Genomic DNA, 20,147 nt, shown 5'->3' on the forward strand with positions numbered 1-20,147 from the left:
AGTGCTATTGCTGGGTCATAGGGTAGATCTATTTTTAATTTTTGAGGAACCTCCACACTGTTTTCCAGAGCAGCTGCACCAGTTTGCATTCCTACCAACAGTGCAACAGAGTTCCCATTTCTCCACATCCTCGCCAGCATCTATAGTCTCCTGATTTGTTCATTTTAGCCACTCTGACTGGCGTGAGGTGGTATCTGAGTGGTTTTGATTTGTATTTCCCTGATGAGGAGCGACGTTGAGCATCTTTTCATTGTGAAGGAAATTGAAGAAGATATAAAGAAATGGAAAAACATTCCATGCTCATGGATTGGAAGAATAAATATTGTTAAAATGTCAACACTACCCAAAGCTATCTACACATTCAATGCAATCCCCATCAAAATTGCACCAGCATTCTTCTCGAAGCTAGAACAAGCAGTCCTAAAATTTGTATGGAACCACAAAAGACCCCGAATAGCCAAAGTAATTTTGAAGAAGAAGACCAAAGCGGGAGGCATCAGAATCCCAGACTTTAGCCTCTACTACAAAGCTGTAATCATCAAGACAGCATGGTATTGGCACAAAAACAGACACATAGACCAATGGAATAGAATAGAGAACTCCAGAATTGGACCCACAAAAGTATGGCCAACTAATCTTGGACAAAGCAGGAAAGAATATCCAATGGAAAAAAGTCTCTTTAACAAATGGTGCTGGGAGAACTGGACAGCAACATGCAGAAGAATGAAATTAGACTTTCTTACACCATTCACAAAAATAAACTCAAAATGGATAAAGGACCTGAATGTGAGACAGGAAACCATCAAAACCCTAGAGGAGAAAGCAGGAGAAAACCTCCCTGACCTCAGCCGCAGCAATTTCTTACTTGCCACATCTCCAAAGGCAAGGGAATTAAAAGCAAAAATGAACTCTTGGGACCTCATGAAGATAAAAAGCTTCTGCACTACACAGGAAACAACCAACAAAACTAAAAGGCAACCAACGGAATGGGAAAAGATATTTGCAAATGACATATCGGACAAAGGGCTAGTATCCAAAATCTATAAAGAGCTCACCAAACTCCACACCCTAAAAACAAATAATCCAGTGAAGAAATGGGCAGAAAACATGAATAGACACTTCTCTAAAGAAGACATCCAGATGGCTAACAGGCATATGATAAAATGTATTCCTTAATGTGGATCATAGTTTAAAAAGTTTGAAAAGCACTGGTATTTTGATAAATGGTGTTTTGATAAATGGCTAACCATTTGGAGGAAAACATTCAAAAAGCATATAATGTAATACAGACAAACTAAATAAAAGGCTGGGCTAAACTATGTCAATTGAATAAAAGAACAAGAATCATAGTATTAAGAGTCATCTTACAAAGGAGAGTTCAAGGCAAATATACGAAACAAAGCATACAAAGCTGTAGAATAAGAGAAAATAGTAAAAAATATATTAATATTAAATCAAACCAAATCCATTAAATACTGTTAGCAATTCAAAGGTGATAGAAACACAATCTAAATATATATTTAGTAACATATATTTTAAATAAAATAAAATAAAGTAAAATAAAAAGTAAAATATATTTTTAATCTTATAGATACACTTACTATAGTAAAAATATGAGATAAATAAAATTAAATATAAAGGATATTGGATGTCACCTATCTCCAAATACATATATTTTTGATACAGATTAAAAAATTCAGCCCCATCCCCTACTGTGTGACTTTCTTCTTTAAATGTTTATTTTTGAGAGAGAGAGCAGGGGAGGGTCAGAGATAGAGGGAGAGAGAGAGAATCTCAAACAGGCTCCATACCTTCAACACAGAGCCTGATGTGGGATTCAACCCCACGAACCATGAGATCATGACCTGAGCCTAAATCAAGAGTCAGATGCTCAACCAACTGAGGCACTCAGGTACCCCTGCACACAGATTTTCTAACTTTTATCATATAAAAAAGAAACTGACCTATTTCTTTCTGTGTTTTTAGAGGACTATTTTAATAAAGGGAAAAATGAGTCTGAGGACAGTAAGCTTCGATTCGAAACTTATCAGTTGATATGGCAGCAGATGAAATCTGAAACTGAGGTGAATACTTTTTTTAATAACTTATATTTCTCTATTACCGTAAATCTCTTATTTGTTGCTTCCCATCTTCCTTTCCACCAATTTTCAAGAGTATTGATGAAACGTAGGTAATATTAGTTTAGCATAAGCTGTATATTCTAAAAAAACACTCCTGTTCCAAGTATTAAGCATGGCTTCAGGTACTGGAACATACATTTAAATTTTTTTTTTTTTTAACATTTATTTATTATTGAGAGAGAGACACAGAATGTGAGCAGGGGAGGGGCAGACAGAGAGGGAGACACAGAATCCCAAGCAGGTTCCAGGCTCTGAGCTGTCAGCACAGAGCCCTATGCTGGGCTCGAACTCACAAACTGCGAGATCATGACCCGAGCCGAAGTCGGTCACCCAACCAACTGAGCCACCCAGGCACTCCTGGAACATACATTTATAATGATAGCTGCCAAGGCAAGGGGCTCTGCATATGCTCACAGCTTTTAAATGGTGGCACTCTTTAAATTAATCCATTCAGTTATAGAATTAAGGAATCAAGCTATTTTTAAAATACTTTATTCCCTCATTCCTCATATCCAATTTCTTCTGTGTTCTTTATATTCTAGCCCTAAAAAATGTCTGTACTTTAGCAGATTTGTAGTTCTAGGGCCAACATCTTGAGCGGACTTGTTTTATTTGAGCAACACAGTGTTTTTGTTTGTTTGTTTGTTTGTTTTAAATGGGAGGGTTATGCACTCTGTTTATTACTGCTTCCTACCACTCTTTATTGCTTTCACCTAGGGCTTTGCTCATTGAAGTATTCCCTTGAAAGACCCTTGAAGGAATTTGAGTTTGTAGTTTCTAGCGTAGGCCTTCATTTCTTAACCTGAATTGTGATGATCCTCCTAACTGATGTCTCTGCCTCTGATGTCAGACCCCTCAGGTCTGTCATTAGTCCCTGTAGCACCATTGGCCAAATTAGGAAAGTCCTGCCTTCAGGCAGATACAGTGCCAGGCTGCAGGGGTTTTCCAGCCTCACTGCCAGTACAGCTTCTCCCATCTGTTCACAGTGCTGTCAGATTAACCCTTTCAACCTGATTTAATCACATCTCTGCTTCATGTCCCTTCAGTGGTTCTCCCCAGGGGATAAAACCCAAATCTTTTAACATCAAATGTAATTTTATTGGTCTAGCCCCTTGTTTATTTGTCCAGGCTCATTCCCTACCACTTCTCATGTTCTTGATGCTTAGCTGTGTGTGTGGTTCCCTGGATACTTGGTGCTTGCTTGCTTCCCTGCTCCCTCTACTCCCCATTTGTTCTGATTTTCTTCTCCCTATAGTCGCCTCCCCCATCACCTGCTTTAATGCTTTGGCTCACATCCTCAGCTTAAGTTGGATGGTCCTACTCTTTATTCTGTATTATCATAGCACTTTACACAATGTTTTTAAATTGTAAGTGTTCTTAATTTTTTTCACTGTTTTAGGATAAAGACTACCTTTCCTTTGTAAGGTGGTTAGTAAATGTTTGTTGAATGAATAAATTTGATTCTTTAATGAGGGAATCCAAAATACTAATGAATGGAGATTTAAGGAAAAAATATTTTTTATTTCATCCATCTAATAATTTTATACATAATCTTTGGCATTCATGATGATTTTCTTTCCCAGACTTGGAAAGATGCATCACATTACTACTGATAATAATTCATAAAGTTTTGTGTTTTCTTTGTAGCAACTACAAGAAGAATTAAATAAAAACCTATTCAATAGTCTAATTGAATTTCTGCAACAGTCTTATTCTGGATTCCATAAGAATTCAAGAGACTGGGGCTGTCAAATAAAACTCAGAGAAATTCCAACTGCTGCTCTTATTCTAGGTATGTATGGGTGTAGGTTTGTTTTTTTAGTTAGTGGTTTTGTTGAGAATAGTAGAGACTAACTTCTCTTGATCAACCTGTTTTGTCTCTTTCATTTATAGAATTAAACTAATTATACTGTTCTACATACTTTCAAAACCAATAAAAGTTCCTTATAGTGATTGTACAACTTTAAATTAAAAGGAATTGATCCGGGATTAGCTAGTACCCTCCTCAACTTTCTGTCAGAAAAATGAAGGAGAAATATATTTGCGTTACTCTTCCTTAGTTATTTTATGAGAATAGATGAGATTTGAATTCGGTAATAAAGAAACCACCAGTGGGTTAGTAGATTAGATTTGTGTGCTTTTTTTTAAATCGTTATCTTCAGTGGAATTATCTATGGCCCTAATTTTATTTCCCTGTGCTTAGTTTATCAATCTTAGATTATTTCATAATACTGCATGAAGTTTATAAGGGGGCTTGGATGAATTATATATAAATTGCTTTTAAGCTGCAGATTGTAAATTTCTTAGGTACTTAAATATCCATCATTTATATCCCATTTTAACCAAATATCTGGCTGCAGGATAATGGAAAATTTCTTTGGAATACTAGCAAATTTCCTTGTTTCTTTTGGAAATAAAGTGGGTTTATTTGGATTTCAAATGTACTCTTCACTGCACTTGCAATTTGTTATTTATTCAAGGTTTGTTAAACTAGTGGGCACTGAGATAATAACTTAGTTGTATTATTTAACACTGATTTTTTAAAAAAAAAATCATTAGAGAGAGAGAGAATGAATGGGTGGAGGAGGGGCAGAGAGAGAGAGAGAGGGAGAGAGAGAATCTCAAGCAGGCTCCAAGCTGAGCTGTCTGTGCTCAGCGCAGCTCGGGGCTTGACCCCACAAACTGAGATCCTGACCTGAGCTGAAATCAAGAGTTGGATGCTCAACCGACTGAGCCACCCAGGTGCCCTAATACTGCCTTTAATCTTGTTCATTATCTAAATCTCATTCCTGATGTTCAGGGCAATACTTAGCAAAATTTAATGTACTTACAAATAACCTCCAAGGGATCTTAATAAATGCAGGCTTTCATTAATAGGTCTGAGGCAGGGCCTAAAACTCTACATTTGTAACAGGCCTCCTGCTGATGCCCATACTGCTGATCCCAGAACCACTCTGAGTAACGACACAGGGAATGATTTTTATAATACTGTGAACAGCTTTTCAGTGCAGCCTGCACTTAATTTCAAAACCCTTTTCATTCATGGATGAGAAACTGAGACCCAGTGATGGCCTGATTATACTGTTTGGTGCTTTGTTTCTCTACTACTAGGTTACAACAATTGGAAGTGGAGTGGGGAAAATGTAATCAAGAGGGATGGCTTGATAGATTGTTGAGAGAGCACTGTTTAAATCCCTTCTCTGCCTACTGCCAAAAGGAGAAAAGAAGCTAATGGAAATCTTATATTTCAAAGTCAGTAGTCTGAGAACATTTTTTCAGTTAAAGACATTGTTGATTTTCTTGTTTCCGATATACAGTCCATTGTTGTAAGCAACATAATGTTAAATAGCTTATAAAGTCAATCAGTGAAAGACAAGATAAACTGGTGTTTTGCTAAACTTCTAAATTTGTTCAGAGATACAGTATCACAATCATAGACCATAATGCAAGGAATATAATTTTGATACTGTAAAAAAAAATATGTAGTCAAAGAATGTTTAGGCACAGTTGCACATTTTCTATTTTCAAAAAGATATATGTCTGTTTAAAAGTAGCCTGCCAGGGCACTTGTGTGGCTTAGTTGGTTAAGTGTTCGACTCTTGATTTTGGCTCAGGTTATGATCTCGTGGTTCATGAGATTGAGCCCTGCATCAGGCTCTGTGGGGAGCATGGAGCCTGCTTGAGATTCTCTCTCTGTCCCTCTCTCTCTCTCTCTCTTTCTGCCTCTCCCCCGATCTATCTCTCTCAAAATAAATAAGCCTTTAAAAAAATTTTATTCGTTTATTTTGAGAGACTGAGAGAGCTCATGCAAGTGCACAAAGCAGGGTCAGAGAGAGAATCCCAGAAAGGCTCAGTGCTGTCACTGTAGAGCCCTACTTGGGGCTTGAATCATGAATCATGACATCATGACCTGAGTTGAAACCAAGAGTTGGATGCTTAACTGACTGAGCCACCCAGTCTTCCCATAAATAAAGGAAAAACATAGCCTGCCAACATTTTTATTTATTGGCTTGCCTAGAAAAAATTTTTTTGTTTATTGGTGGCCTAGATTCTGAACCTTTTGTTTTTCTTCTAGCCAGTTGAAGGTTTATAGTAGCAGTTATCAAGCAGTTTCAAGATAGCTGCTGTTGCCACCTGCCTAAGTGCCAAAGCACTTTCTAGAAATCTCAGATTGTGACGTAAAGGAAAGTGTCAGTCAGTAGAATTTTTTCCAATGTGATAGGGAAATTCCACTCAACTCTGATAACTGCATGCACAGCACTAAACTCTGACTTGTGGAAATGAGAATGAGAGGCTTAGTAAATACCTAAAGTACCTGAAGTTTTGTTTTTAGCCTCTTCCCTCAGAAATCAGCTTAGTGTGTATTTTACTATTGTATTTACTACAACAGTCATTAATAGGATTAGTGATTGGATTCTCCTCACTTGTTAAGTCAGGATCACAGTAAACCCGGAATCTGTAGCCCTTATTTTTGAATGAGTATTTTAAAGAGTACTTTATGAATTTGACAAAGTAATAAAATTACTCCTAAGATGTTTTCATGGGTTAACTACACATTCTCAGTAATGTTTTTTAAAGAGAGATTATGCTAAATACCCTTTCTGACAAGTATTTTGTGTGCTTCCAGATATCTATTGTTAATGGAGATCTCTTCATTTATGCAGGATATTTTCTTGGTTTCTGTTATTAATCATGGGGTTTTTTTTGTTACTCATATTTTTAAAAATATTTTTATTCAGTAATTCACTAGACATGTTAAGTAGCTTTGTTGCTAAATTATTTATAGTACAAATGCTGGTGTAATACTGATGTATTATCCCATAGGTGTGAATGTAACTGATCATGATTTAACATTCAGAAGTCTAACAGAAGCCCTTCAGAATAATGTCACTCCATATGTAGTCTCATTGCAAGCTAAAGATTGTCCAGGTACAGTATAAATGCCCTAATAACCTTGGTGAGATGTTACAGATCTCTTCTGACCTTCTTTCTACATGCCCCCCCCCCCCACCCTAGCTTTGTTGATCCCTTTTTATTTGTGGGAAGAGCATGGCACAACATTTGGGCAGGGTGAGGTTTATTGCCTATCATGGTAATGTTGACTGTTGCAGGACTCATTGCCACCTTTTGCTTCCTTTATTCCAGCCCCCCCCCCCCCCCCCCCCCCCACTATATCAGCTTCACTGCCAGTAATAGTTTAGATATTTTATGAGATGTGTTCCCTAACCTGGTAAAAGTCTAATAAGTTGGAAGGTTTGGGACAGGGAGCTAGAATTAAGGATTGGGGAGCTCTTATTTATCCCAACAGAGAATAGACTGTGTAGGCTCATATTTCAGCCTCCAATCATCTTATTGTCCTGCTCTGAAAGATTAGCATGGTAAAAAATGTCCATTGCCAGAGCTAATCTATATGAAACCATTAAATCGTAAAGGATATGGACACTAATAGAGTAAAATGGAATGAGATTTGAATTGACATAAGGGCTTTATGTGCTTATATTACTTTCATAATCATAAACTGATTGGAACTGATTAAGTCAAAGCCCTTACGACATCTTTTAAAATGACTATAAGGAAGATTTGTAATCAGTAAAATAACTTACGTAAGTAACACTTTTGATCGTTTTTAGAGGCCTTAAAAATTTTTTGCTGTCTAGTGTAACTTAAATATATAGTGTCCTCATAAGATTTATAGTTTTTGTGTTTACACATTTATTTAGGTAACATTTTTAGTATAGATAGTATACATAAACTTTGGCTTAGTGTTAGTCTGAATTAATGAAATTTAAATATTAAAGAGAAGATACTAATGAACATTAATAGTTAATATGTTAAATGTTACATTAATGTTAAGTGTACAAGAATACATTCTACCCAAATGTAATATACTGATTAAGAAGTTTCAGTTGTTTCATATTTGTTTTAAAGGGAGATAAGCTTTCTTACCTTTTATATTCTGCAGATATGAAACATTTTTTGCAAAAGCTGGTCTCAAAGTTGATGAACTGCTGTGTAGATGAGGAATCCAAAGAGGAAAGTATTCAGGTCACCCAGAAAAAGACATTTTGTTCAATGGATTCTCTTTCCAGCTGGTATATGAGTGTCACACAGGTAAATGTAAACTGACAATTTTTGGGGGGGGATTTGCATCTGATTGAAGAGGCTTAGAATTGCATTAAACATAATACTGTTCTAATAAGAATATGCTTATGCACCCTAGCTGTTAAGTAATAGTAGCTACTTACTTTTCCTAAGGCTATTAGAATTTTAAAGTATTCTTTTATCAGTATGCAGTCTAATTCCTGGTAAGTATTTAGGTTCTCATTTTACAAGGCCATTTTATTTGTGGGAGAATGTCATCTAGTGACAAAAACAGCATCAGGAATTGGTTCTGTGGCAGATTCTATCTCTGTGACAATGGCTATGACTTTAATATATTATCTCTTAGGTTCCTCAATATTTGCTTTTGTGCGGTTGAACCATGCTGCCAGTTCCCAGTGTCAACTTAGTCCAATGAGAAGTAGTCATTTTTTAAAAAAATCTAATTTGTTCCACATTTACAATTCTTGGGGAATAAATGGTCTATAAGTAAAGTACATTCAACAGTAAACAGTTAACTAAAAAGAAGTTCCACTGAGAATGAACAACCTAGGTGATTCATGGATAACTGTACCGTAAAACCACAGCTTTAGTTTATGATGCCGTGTAGCCAGATAGTATGGGAAAAAATACTGTGGTAACATTTTCTGATAAAACGTATTTGCTGAAGTCGACCGTAAGTGAAGTTTCATTTTGCTTTATATAGGAATTAAGTTGGGTCTCATGCATATCATAATATCTTAATTTGATCCACAATTTTAAATTTTCTAGAAATCAGATGCTACATGCAGTTTATGTCAGATATCTTTAAAAGATTGGGATTGGACCAGATGATATTAAAGGTGCTTTTCAACTTGAAATTTAATAGTAGCAGACCAGCAAGTAGTGTTGTTTATTGTGCTTTTCAATTAAAAATACTAGTTCTCACCTTAAAGCAAAGCAACATATAACATTCTATTAACAGAAAAAATAATTTATAGAAAATGTTCTCCCCATGCTTTTTTGTCATTTTCTCAGATAGCAAAAAAATATAAATATTTCATATGAGTTATAGATTTTACTGAACCTTTTTCTTGGTTATTATTCCCATGTCAGACACAAAAAGATTCTGCTAATAACTGTTGGAATGAGTTTCTCTTTATTATGTGGGAGAAATAAAAGAAAAAGCATTACTGTAAAATGTAAAGGGAGATATATCATTGTAGTGTTGTAGCATTGTTTGAATGGTAAGGCTTACTTTTAACTCCTTTTTACGTGACTTTAAAGAAGACAGATCCAAAACTGCCAAGGAAAAAGAGGACTTCGTCTAGCCAATGGCAGTCTCCTCCTGTTGTGCTTATCTTAAAGGATTTGGAAAGCTTCACCACAAAAGTACTCCAGGACTTCATAATTATCAGCAGGTAGATGATATATCACCTGGCTTTTACATAAAATTCTTTTTATTAAGGAAACATGTAACTTTTAACTTGAAGAGCAACCTTTTCCAGAGAAAATGAATGGCAGTTTAATCTTCATTTTAATACCAACTGGATAGAAACCAGAATGATTTCAAATTCCTTATAATTAAATGTTCAAAGAACTCCTATCAGATTTTCATTTGCTTTTTGATCCAAGAATGAGATCAAAAGACTAAAGTTAGCCACCTTTTAATTAGTATGAAAAGGCAATATAAAATGTAGTTTCTCTCACCAAGGTCGTCTGTCTCTTGCCCATTAAATCGATAAATTACTCCAGCTTGAGATGTTTGTCAGGTCTTATTTTCTGATACCTATCCACCATTAGAAGCTCTGAGTTACATATAGCTCTTCTGAGCAAGTATGTTTTCTAAATAACATTATCTTATATAATTTTTATAATGAGAAACTATTTTCATGATCTCATTGGATTTTCAGGACATTCCTGTGAAATTCAGAATCGAACTAACTAACCCTATTTAAAATCCAGTGACATGTATTTGCCGTGGTGCATTTTTAGGATATAATTTATTTTGGCTTTTTCTGTATGTTAACTTAATAGGTGTGGCTAAATTTACCTAAAGCTATATATTGTCTTATAATTACTATTTTGATAGTGTCTTTTTTTCCCCATAGAAACTAAGATTTCTAGATTCTAAGAATTTTCTTAATGCTAAAACTGAACTGCTTAACATGCTTGAAAGTTGCACACTAAGAATATTGACAAAAGAGCTGTACTCTTTTGGAGCTTAGACTTGTGACTCCTGTTGCCATCTAAAGTGAGGAAGAACTTAGAGCAGTAACAGAGCCAGGGCACTCCACTCCTATGAAGGTAGAACTGCATAGCTAGAATACTGACAAGCAATAGCCAGTAGGAGGGAGCAAACAAAATCATCAGCCATGGTACAAAGTGTTCAGACCCACAGTAGCTCTCAAAGATAGTGCTGTTTTACTCTGTGGGAGTCATTTGTGTTCATACTAGTAATACTAGGAATAAATCATGTCCAATAAGTTTGAGTTAATGCAAGGAAAGTATGTAACATTTTTAAATGGTGTCCATTAAAAATATGTCTTACATATGTGTAAGGAAAGTTTCCTGTTTCTTAGCTATTAATAGCTGGGTGACATAGTGTTTGTTAGAAATGTGCATAAATAGAATAAGTTACCTTGAAAAATGTGAGCTTCATGTCACTGAACTCTTAAAGCATAGACTGGATGTCTAACTGTTAGGAAGACTATAGAGCTCAAACTTTGGATGAGAGGTTAAATTGAATATCTAACTCTTCTAACACTTGAGATTGTATAACCTTAGAGAGAGGCACTTGATCTCTCTGGACCTCTGTATTCTTATTTATAAAATGAGAGGATCTTTTAGTAGATTGATTTCAGAGCTAGAATGTCTGGGAAAAAACCATCTATATTACTTTAACGGGAAAATAAGTGACCTAGAAAATTTTAGTATTTAGAATGATACTCTTCATCAGTGTCTTATACAGTAGACATTCAGATAAAGATGGTCTTAATTTGAAATTTGATGTATTGAAATATATTTGCTAAAAAAAGAAAAATCCCAATTTTGTATTTTCCTTTGAAAACCAGTCAACATCTACATGAATTTCCACTAATACTCATTTTTGGAATTGCCACGTCTCCTATTATCATCCATCGGTTGCTTCCTCATGCAGTATCATCTCTGTTGTGCATAGAACTTTTCCAGTCTCTGTCCTGCAAGGAGCACCTGACTACGGTACTTGATAAGGTAAAAAGAAAAAATTGTATCAGCGAAATAGGATGAAAAGAAGACAGCCAAGAATAGATGATAAATGTAAACATTAGTGATAAATTTCTGAATCTCTCAGAGTATGATATTGAACATATTTCTTCACATTTTTTTATATTTAATGATTTTTATAGGGCACAATATTGCCTCTTCAGATAAAATAAAAGCTTTGTAGAAAGAATGATTCTATTTTTCTGTATCTACCTACCTACCTACCTATCAATCAGTCATTACTCAATGGAAAATTTTAGGTTTTTAATAAATTTTAATGAAATTTAATGATTTCCTAAAAACAGCAACCATGTTTTTACTCCTACATTTTATTTAAAGTAATTTGAGGGGCGTCTGGGTGGCTCAGTCCGTTAAGCATACTACTTCAGCTCAGGTCATGATATCGCAGTCTATGAGTTTGAGCCCCACGCTAGCCTCTGTGCTGACCTCTCAGAACCTGGAGCCTGCTTTGGATTCTGTGTCTCCCTCTCTCTCTGCCCCTCCCCTGCTCAAGCTCTGGGTGTCTGTCTGTCTCTCTTAAAGGTAAACAGTAAAAAAAAAAAATTAAAATAATTTGATATTTTTAGTGGACCCTTTCCTGTCATTGCTGCTCTTGGCAGAAGATAAATACTAACATTTCCTCAGACCTTAGCTCTATGTTTCAATTAGTTTTAGTTCTGTTTCTACCTAAATTATTATTGACCTTCCACAAATTGTTGCCAGACTCAACTCTTTCAAGGTGTGCTTTATATTGCTTGTGTAAGGTAAATTATGAAAAACTTCCATTTATTTACTGACCACTTATACATTTTTTTCCCCATGAAGCTGGTATCGGTTTGTTTATGGATACTTTGAGGAAAATTTTTATAGCTGCCGTATTTAAAATTGCTCGATTGTGGTCAAATGCAGGTGGCCTTTTATAACTACATTTCAGTTTTAAAAGCCTAGTATGACTTTTCACTTTTAGGTATAAAATCTTCACTTTAGGCCATTGAAAATTGGTTGAGTAATACAAATGCAGCTATTTTGTAACAGATAACATCTGTTAATTTGGGGTTTTTCATTCAACAGTGCATAATGTGTTATTCCTCATTAATGTGTGTAAGTTAGGGATGAAAAAGAAATCTTATAATAAGAATTACCAAAGCCTATAGCTTCTTCAGTGGCTTCTGGCGGGAGAAGACGGATTGTATAGTTAATAGATGGTATTTTTTTAAATTAGTAATTGAAAGGAAGATGATGGACATCTTTGATTCTGAAGATGTAGTATGAATAGCTTCTTTTGGTTATGATTCTTATGTAAGTTAATTTAAAGTTTTAGTTGATATTTGAACTAAAAATAACCTAGCTACATTTATAGCTTTCATGGTTACTGTGTCATAGTATCATTCTTTGCCTCATGATTTATACTTGATATTTATGAAGAGTAAAGACTAATAAGGAGTGTGTCCTATTCCCCTTTTATGTCTTTCAGCTACTTCTTACAACTCAGTTTCCCTTTAAACTAAGTGAAAAAGTGCTACAGATTTTGACCAACATCTTTTTGTATCATGATTTCTCAATTCAAAACTTTATAAAAGGACTTCAGGTAAGAAGACACTAATGGGTGTGAAAGTTCATAAGCTGATTCTAAGTAATTTGCATATTATTTGAAACTATTTAGTGTGATAAGACATTTTATTTTTTATTTTTATTTTTTTTAATTTTTTTCAACGTTTGTTTATTTTTGGGACAGAGAGAGACAGAGCATGAACGGGGGAGGGGCAGAGAGAGAGGGAGACACAGAATCGGAAACAGGCTCCAGGCTCCGAGCCATCAGCCCAGAGCCTGACACGGGGCTCGAACTCACGGACCGCGAGATCGTGACCTGGCTGAAGTCGGACGCTTAACCGACTGCACCACCCAGGCGCCCCTGATAAGACATTTTAAATGGCAAACTCTAAAATAAGTAAATTCAAGTGTCACCTGGGTGGCGCAGTCGGTTAAGTAACCGACTTCGGCTCAGCTCATGATCTCGCAGTTTGTGAGTTTGAGCCCCGCATCGGGCTCTGTGCTGATAGCTCAGAGTCTGGAGCCTGCTTCAGATTCTGTGTCTCCCCCTCTCTTTACGCCTCCCCTGCTCATGCTCTGTGTCTCTCTGTCTCTCAATAATAAATAAATGTTAAAAAAAAATTTTAAATAAGTAAATTCAAGTTATGTTATTCTAGGCTCTACCATTTCTTAGTTACCTGCAGCAAAACATAGAGAATATATTAATGCAGATGTCAAAAATGGATAAAGACATCCCACACACCCCCTGCATTCCAATAATTCTTAACTATTTAGGGGTAGGGAGGAAGGGACTCTTATTTATTTATTTTTTTAATATATTTATTTTGAGGGAGAGAGAGCATGAGCAGGGAGGGACAGAGAAGGAGAGGGAGAGAGAGAATCCAGAGTAGGCTCCACACTGTCAAGGCAGAGCCCATTGACACTGGGCTCAATCTCAGGAACTATGAGATCATGACTTGAGCCAGGTTTAACCAACTGAGCCACCCAGGTGCCCCTAGGGACTTTTTTTGTTTGTTTGTTGTGAGATTCTTGATTTCTTCCTAAAAAATACTATATATGAGGGATCAGCAAATTTTCTGTAAAGGATCAGATATTAAATATTTTTGGCTGTGAATGCTACATCTCTGTTGCATATTCTTTTTCTTCTTTTTAAATAACCAGTTAAAGATATAAAAAACATTTGTAGTTCCTGGGCCATGTAAAAATAGCCTATGGGCCATAGTTTGTTGTCCCTTGCACATACATGTATATGTATTCATTTATATTTATTCTTGCATATTGGGAAAGCAGTTTTACTAAGGTTTCATGAATTGCCAGAAGAAAATTCATGAACTCAGCTTCATACTATCTGTTCTAAACTACAAAAGGAGCCCATTCTCCAGTTATTTGGAAGTTAATGTCTTCTTCTCTTGGCATCTACCTTAAAATACCTTAGCAAGGGGCGCCTGGGTGGCGCAGTCGGTTAAGCGTCCGACTTCAGCCAGGTCACGATCTCATGGTCCGTGAGTTCGAGCCCCGCGTCGGGCTCTGGGCTGATGGCTCAGAGCCTGGAGCCTGTTCCCGATTCTGTGTCTCCCTCTCTCTCTGCCCCTCCCCCGTTCATGCTCTGTCTCTCTCTGTCCCAAAAAAAAAAATAAATAAATAAACGTTGAAAAAAAAAAAAAACTTAAAAAAAAAAAAATACCTTAGCAAAGTGTAGTCATTGTAAATACATGCCATTGTAAATACATGTTACTAAAACCAATATATTAGTAACCTTCAGTACAAAAGTGCAATATTATAATACCTCACATTTGTGTAGTAACTTGAAGTTTACAAATTATTTCTGTCATGTATTTTTTCTCCATGTAAAACACTGTAGTGCTCTCTTATGGCTAACATAGGTCTTTTTTTCCAACCTGACTTTAAAAAAAAAATATTTCAAAGCAACAAAATTACCTTAGCAATATGCGAAATTAAATGATATTGAGGTATAATACATTTCTTAATTTTTTTTTTACATTTATTTATTTTTGAGAGACAGAGCACTAGTGGGGAAGGGGCAGAGAGAGAGAGAGAGACAGACAGACAGACAGACAGACAGAATCCAAAGCAGGCTCTAAGCTCTGAGCACAGAGCCCGATGCAGGGCTTGAACTCACAAACCGTGAGACCATAACCTGAGCCAAAGTCGGATGCTCAACCGACTGAGCCACCCAGGCACCCCAAGATCTAATACATTTCTAATTTGCTTCTCTCATACATTTTACTTCACTCATTTGTTTACTGAAAAGTATTTATCAAGAGCCGACTGTAAGCCAAGAATTATGCTGAGCCCTAGAGATACAGAGGACAAGGAAATCTCTGCCTTCAGATTGCTCTTTTGTTTAGTGAAGGAGGCAGAATGGGAAATTACAGTTCTCAATAGTCAGTGCTATGAAAGAAACGTGTGGGGATTCCATAAGAAAACGAAAGTATATCCTAAGGAATAGAGGCTCACCAGATTAAAATGGGAAGCACATTCTAGGTAAAGACAACAGTAGAGGGAGAGAGATCTGTTGGAGGACTACTGCACTGGTCTAGACAAGATATAACAAGGGCTAAACTAAGGTTGTGATAGTGGAACTAGAGAGGAGGAATCAGATTTGGGGATGAGATAGAATCGACAGACCCTGGTGACTAAGTGGATGATGGGATGCATAAGAGAAGCATAAATTCTATCTTGGCAAATGGATTGGAGGTGGTACCATTTATTAAGTATATGTGTTAATATAAAGTGAAGAGCCAGTTAGAAAAAGGTGAGTTTCTTTTTGTATATGGTTTTTTCAGGTATGTTGGATAATAAAGATTTGGCACTCAGGAGAAAGATCTGGAAGTAAATAGAAATATTTAGGATTTATCATTAAAAGGTGGTGGTTGAAGTCACATAGTGAGGATGAGGCATCATCCAGAGGAGTGAGGAAAGGACTAAGATTAGAACCTGATTGTAAGCTGACAAGAGTAATAGAAAAGGAGACTAAAAACAATAAGGAAAACCAATAGAAAGTAGAGTAACACTGAAGTCAAGAGAAGAATGAGTTTTAGGTAATATCATTTCTCAAATACCATTGAGAAAGCAAGCGAAGAAAAGGGTATTCATCGAATTATGTAATCTCTTGGGGTCTCAGTTTTCTCATCTGTAAAATAGGGAATCAGATTAGATGATTTTATCGGTTCCTCATAATTTACTAAGCACCTCCTTTGTGCTAGCTAGTACTAAGTATTTACATTGTTTCATTAATGGGTACTATTATCCTCAGTTTTGCAGGTGAGGAAACAGAGGCTTAGGTTAAGTAGCTTGGCCAAGGTCACACAGCTTTTAAGTGGTAGAGCCGTTAGACCCCATTTGTCTACTTTTCCTAATCATCAGTGGGAAGTAATGCGTTAAGTCCTATTTTCCATAGGGGGTGCAGTAGGGTATATAATCATTCTGTATATGTTTAAGGTTTTCCTTCATTAGTTGGATATGTTGACCAACTTGTTGACCCAGATTTTGAGAACATACTTAGACAAAGTAGGTGGTACTGGGTTCTTATTTATAACTCTACTGTAAGTCATGTGACTTCCTCCCATTTCTCCTCCCCAGCAAGTCCCTTATATGTTTGTTTTTTACTTTTCTCATATTTAAAAAGTGATGTTAACATTGGAATAAATACTATCACAATATAATTGAAAAATGCAAGTAAGAAACAAGATTTTGTTAATATGTGTGAAAATAATTTAGCACTTGGCATGAACAGTTACTTTCTGTTTGGTATTTGTTTCTAAGTAAGGCTGGCTCTTTTCTTACAGCCTCATCCTTCCTCCAGAATGAACTATTTTGGAGGATTTCCTCTAGCCTTGGGTATCTGGTCTTCAGCTCTATAGGCTCAGAGATTCATTATCAGTTTACCCAGTAAGGATCAAGCTCAAATACCTTAATACCAATATATAAGCTATCATGTTAATTTATTAATTTGTGTTGGGAAATTCTGTTTTCTAGTGACAAGACTGTGTTTTGTCCACTCTCTAGGGAAACTGTCTAGTATCAAGGTGTCTGGAAAAACCAAATTGGCCATAAAAAGGTTGCTTAGGGTCAAGTTTTTAACATTTGAATAGTCTTGTAACATACATCTTACAAGTTATGGTAGGTTCTGGAAAATCATTCCCCCTTATACTATGGGGACAACAGCATTCTTAACATTTAAATTTACCAGATATTGTACCATGTTTTTCTTCATGAATTTAAAAAGATATCTTTTCTTTAGCTATTTCTCATTTTTCATTTTTTTTTTATCAGAAGGGAAAGTTTCTACCATTGTAACATTTTTATTTATTCAGCAGACCAAATTTTTTCACTGATTTTATAGATGAATATTTTCTTGTGAGTATTTGGACATCTATTAAACTCTGAGGTCACACCCCAGTCCTATCCCCACCATATTTACTGTTGCTGTGAGTTGGTTCTGCAGAGAGTTGATCTATCCATTCATATTAGTTTCTTCTAATACATACTTCAGAGATTACAATTTTCTGAGCTTGTCCACAAAATCAGAGTCTTAAAATATTAAAGATACAGAATGATTTATGCATTGTTTGTAGTGTTATTGTGACATTAAATATATTAGTGCCATACTTTTGCTGTTTAAAAAAAACCTTAGTGTGCTGTTTCAAAAGGCCACATGCACCCCAATGTTTATAACAGTGCTATCAGTAATAACCAAAGTATGGAAAGAGCCCAAATGTCCATCAACAGATGAATGGATCAAGAAGATGTGGTATGTATACACACACACACACACACACACACACACACACACACACACACAATGGAGTATTACTCGGCAATCAAAAAGAATGAAATCTTGCCATTTGCAACTATGTGGATGGAACTAGAGGGTATTATGCTAAGTGAAATAAGTCAGAGAAAGATAAATATCATGTGACTTCACTCATATGAGGAATTTAAGATACAAAACAGATAAACATAAGGGAAGGGAAGCAAAAATAATTTAAAAACAAGGAGGGGGACAAATCATAAGAGACTCTTTTTTTTAATTTTATTTTTTACATTTATTTATTTATTTTTGAGAGACAGAGAGAGACAGAGCACAAGTGGGGGGAGGGGCAGAGAGAGGGGGACACAGAATCCGAAGCAGGCTCCAGGCTCTGAGCTGTCAGCACAGAGCCTGACGCAGGGCTCGAACTCACAAACCATGAGATCATGACCTGAGCCAAAGTCGGACACTCAACCGACGGAGCCACCCAGGCACCCCAAAACATAAGAGACCCTTAAATGCAGAGAACAAACTAGGGTTGCTGGAGGGGTTGTGGGTGGGGGGATGGGCTAAATGGGTAAGGGGCATTAAGGAAGACACTTGCTGGGATAAGCACTGGGTGTTATATATAGGGGATGAATCATTGGAATCTACTTCTGAAATCATTATAGCACTGTATGCTAACTAACTTGGATATAAATTAAAAAGTAAATAAAAACAAAAACTCTTTAATATAAATAAGAAACCTGTTTATATAAAAGAATCTTCAGGGGGGACTGTTTACTTAATTTGACTGCTCTGGAAACCTAGATCTTAAACATATCTTGGCCAGGTCTATATTACAGTGCTAATACCAGAGGGATTTATTTATGAAGCAACAAAAAGGTTTGTTGACATGAAGTTACTCTGTGGAATTAGAATGACATTATATAATCTTCACATTTCTTTCAGCTTTCTCTATTAGAACATTTCTACTCTCAGCCCCTCAGTGTCCTATGCTGTAATCTCTCGGAAGCCAAGAGAAGAATAAATTTTTTATCAGAAAATCAATGTGAAAACATCCGACGTCTTCCATCATTTAGGAGGTAAAAAGAGAAGTGTATATTTAACACATAATAGAATTTGGGGTAAAAAAAAGTATCTCAGATCTAGCTATTTTTGAAGTGGGGAAAGAAAAAAATAACCATTTTATATAGAGCACAGTAAAACCTTTCTGTTTTCACTCGTGAGATTTGTTTGTTGGATTTGAAAACATACCATAACGAAAAATATTTTTACAAAGGGATATAATTTGCAGTTTCTCCAGAGTTACTTTTATAAAGAACATTTTCTGATTCTGGAGTTTATGGCTTTTGTTTATGATTAGATCCCTAGATTCTGAAGTATAGCTGCTTTGTGGAGTTAGAAATTACTATTAAGCCATGACTATTATCTTGAATTTATTTTTGAGAAGAAATAAAAGAATGTGGCCACCAATCTAGGTAGTTCTTTTCCCCCATGTGATAGTCACATCTTTAGAATGTTTAATTTTCTCTCTTTGTGTACGGGATGGTGAAAATTTTAGGCACGTGGAAAAGCAAGCTTCAGAAAAGCAAGTTGCACTATTGACCAATGAGAGATTTTTGAAGGTAGGAATGTGGATGTGTTTCAGTTTTACTTTTTTTTTCTTCATGAAAAACAATGTGCACATAAAATTTATTCATTGAATTTATAAAACATACCTGTCTGTCCTAATATGCTTTTCACAGTGAATTAGTGGGTCTTGATGATCATATAGGAGTGTGACTATTGAAGATGACACAAAACTTTAATTCTGTAAAAGATGACCTTTTTTATTGAGACAAAATATTAACTACAGGTTTATCGTATGGTGTATTTCGAAAATACTTTTGAGATCTCAACTTTATTTCCATATTCCATTTTGGAATCTGCAGGCAATGTCATTTTAATGTTTTTTTAAAGGCTGTCATAAATAAAGGCACATAGAAGCCATGCAGTTTAGGGACCCACTGCTAAGTGGGTATTGATTTGATTTGAAAAAGATATCATTCTGTATTGATACAATGCCAGGAAAGAAGTAATGAGCTTAGAAAATTGAGTGAACAATACAACACAGGGAATATCAAAAGGAAGATTTTTTTGGTTCTTTCTTGAATAAATGGTACTCAGACATGGTACATAATTCAAAAGGCAAAGATAATATACAGTGAAAACACTCCCTCACACCTTTACCCTCCAATTACCTACTTTCTTTTCCTAGATACAGTTAGTGTTACTAGTTTCTTATGTGTTTTCCTAGAAAGATTTTTCACATATACAAGGAATTTTACATATTTTAGGAGTTTCCTTCTTTCTTT

General features: G+C 35.7%; 1 protein-coding gene across 5 annotated transcripts in view; it reads left to right on the forward strand.

Moving 5' to 3' along the window:
• ORC3 (origin recognition complex subunit 3) overlaps nucleotides 1–20,147 on the forward strand; it is a 62,031-nt gene that overhangs the window by 8,699 nt on the left and 33,185 nt on the right. For 3 of the 5 annotated variants that reach the window (XM_030315949.2, XM_030315951.2, XM_030315950.2), the window contains exons 3-11: nucleotides 1,987–2,084; nucleotides 3,789–3,933; nucleotides 6,966–7,070; nucleotides 8,104–8,252; nucleotides 9,507–9,640; nucleotides 11,294–11,453; nucleotides 12,940–13,053; nucleotides 18,742–18,875; nucleotides 19,355–19,418. In XM_030315949.2, coding sequence (XP_030171809.1) covers nucleotides 1,987–2,084; nucleotides 3,789–3,933; nucleotides 6,966–7,070; nucleotides 8,104–8,252; nucleotides 9,507–9,640; nucleotides 11,294–11,453; nucleotides 12,940–13,053; nucleotides 18,742–18,875; nucleotides 19,355–19,418 — 1,103 coding nt within the window. Of the gene's footprint in view, nucleotides 1–1,986; nucleotides 2,085–3,788; nucleotides 3,934–5,252; nucleotides 5,394–6,965; nucleotides 7,071–8,103; nucleotides 8,253–9,506; nucleotides 9,641–11,293; nucleotides 11,454–12,939; nucleotides 13,054–18,741; nucleotides 18,876–19,354; nucleotides 19,419–20,147 lie in introns of all 5 variants that reach the window. The other 2 variants (XM_032593213.1, XM_032593214.1) reach the window with 2 other exon arrangements.

Source organism: Lynx canadensis, chromosome B2, assembly GCF_007474595.2.
Source record: "Lynx canadensis isolate LIC74 chromosome B2, mLynCan4.pri.v2, whole genome shotgun sequence".
Taxonomy (NCBI): Eukaryota; Metazoa; Chordata; class Mammalia; order Carnivora; family Felidae; genus Lynx; species Lynx canadensis.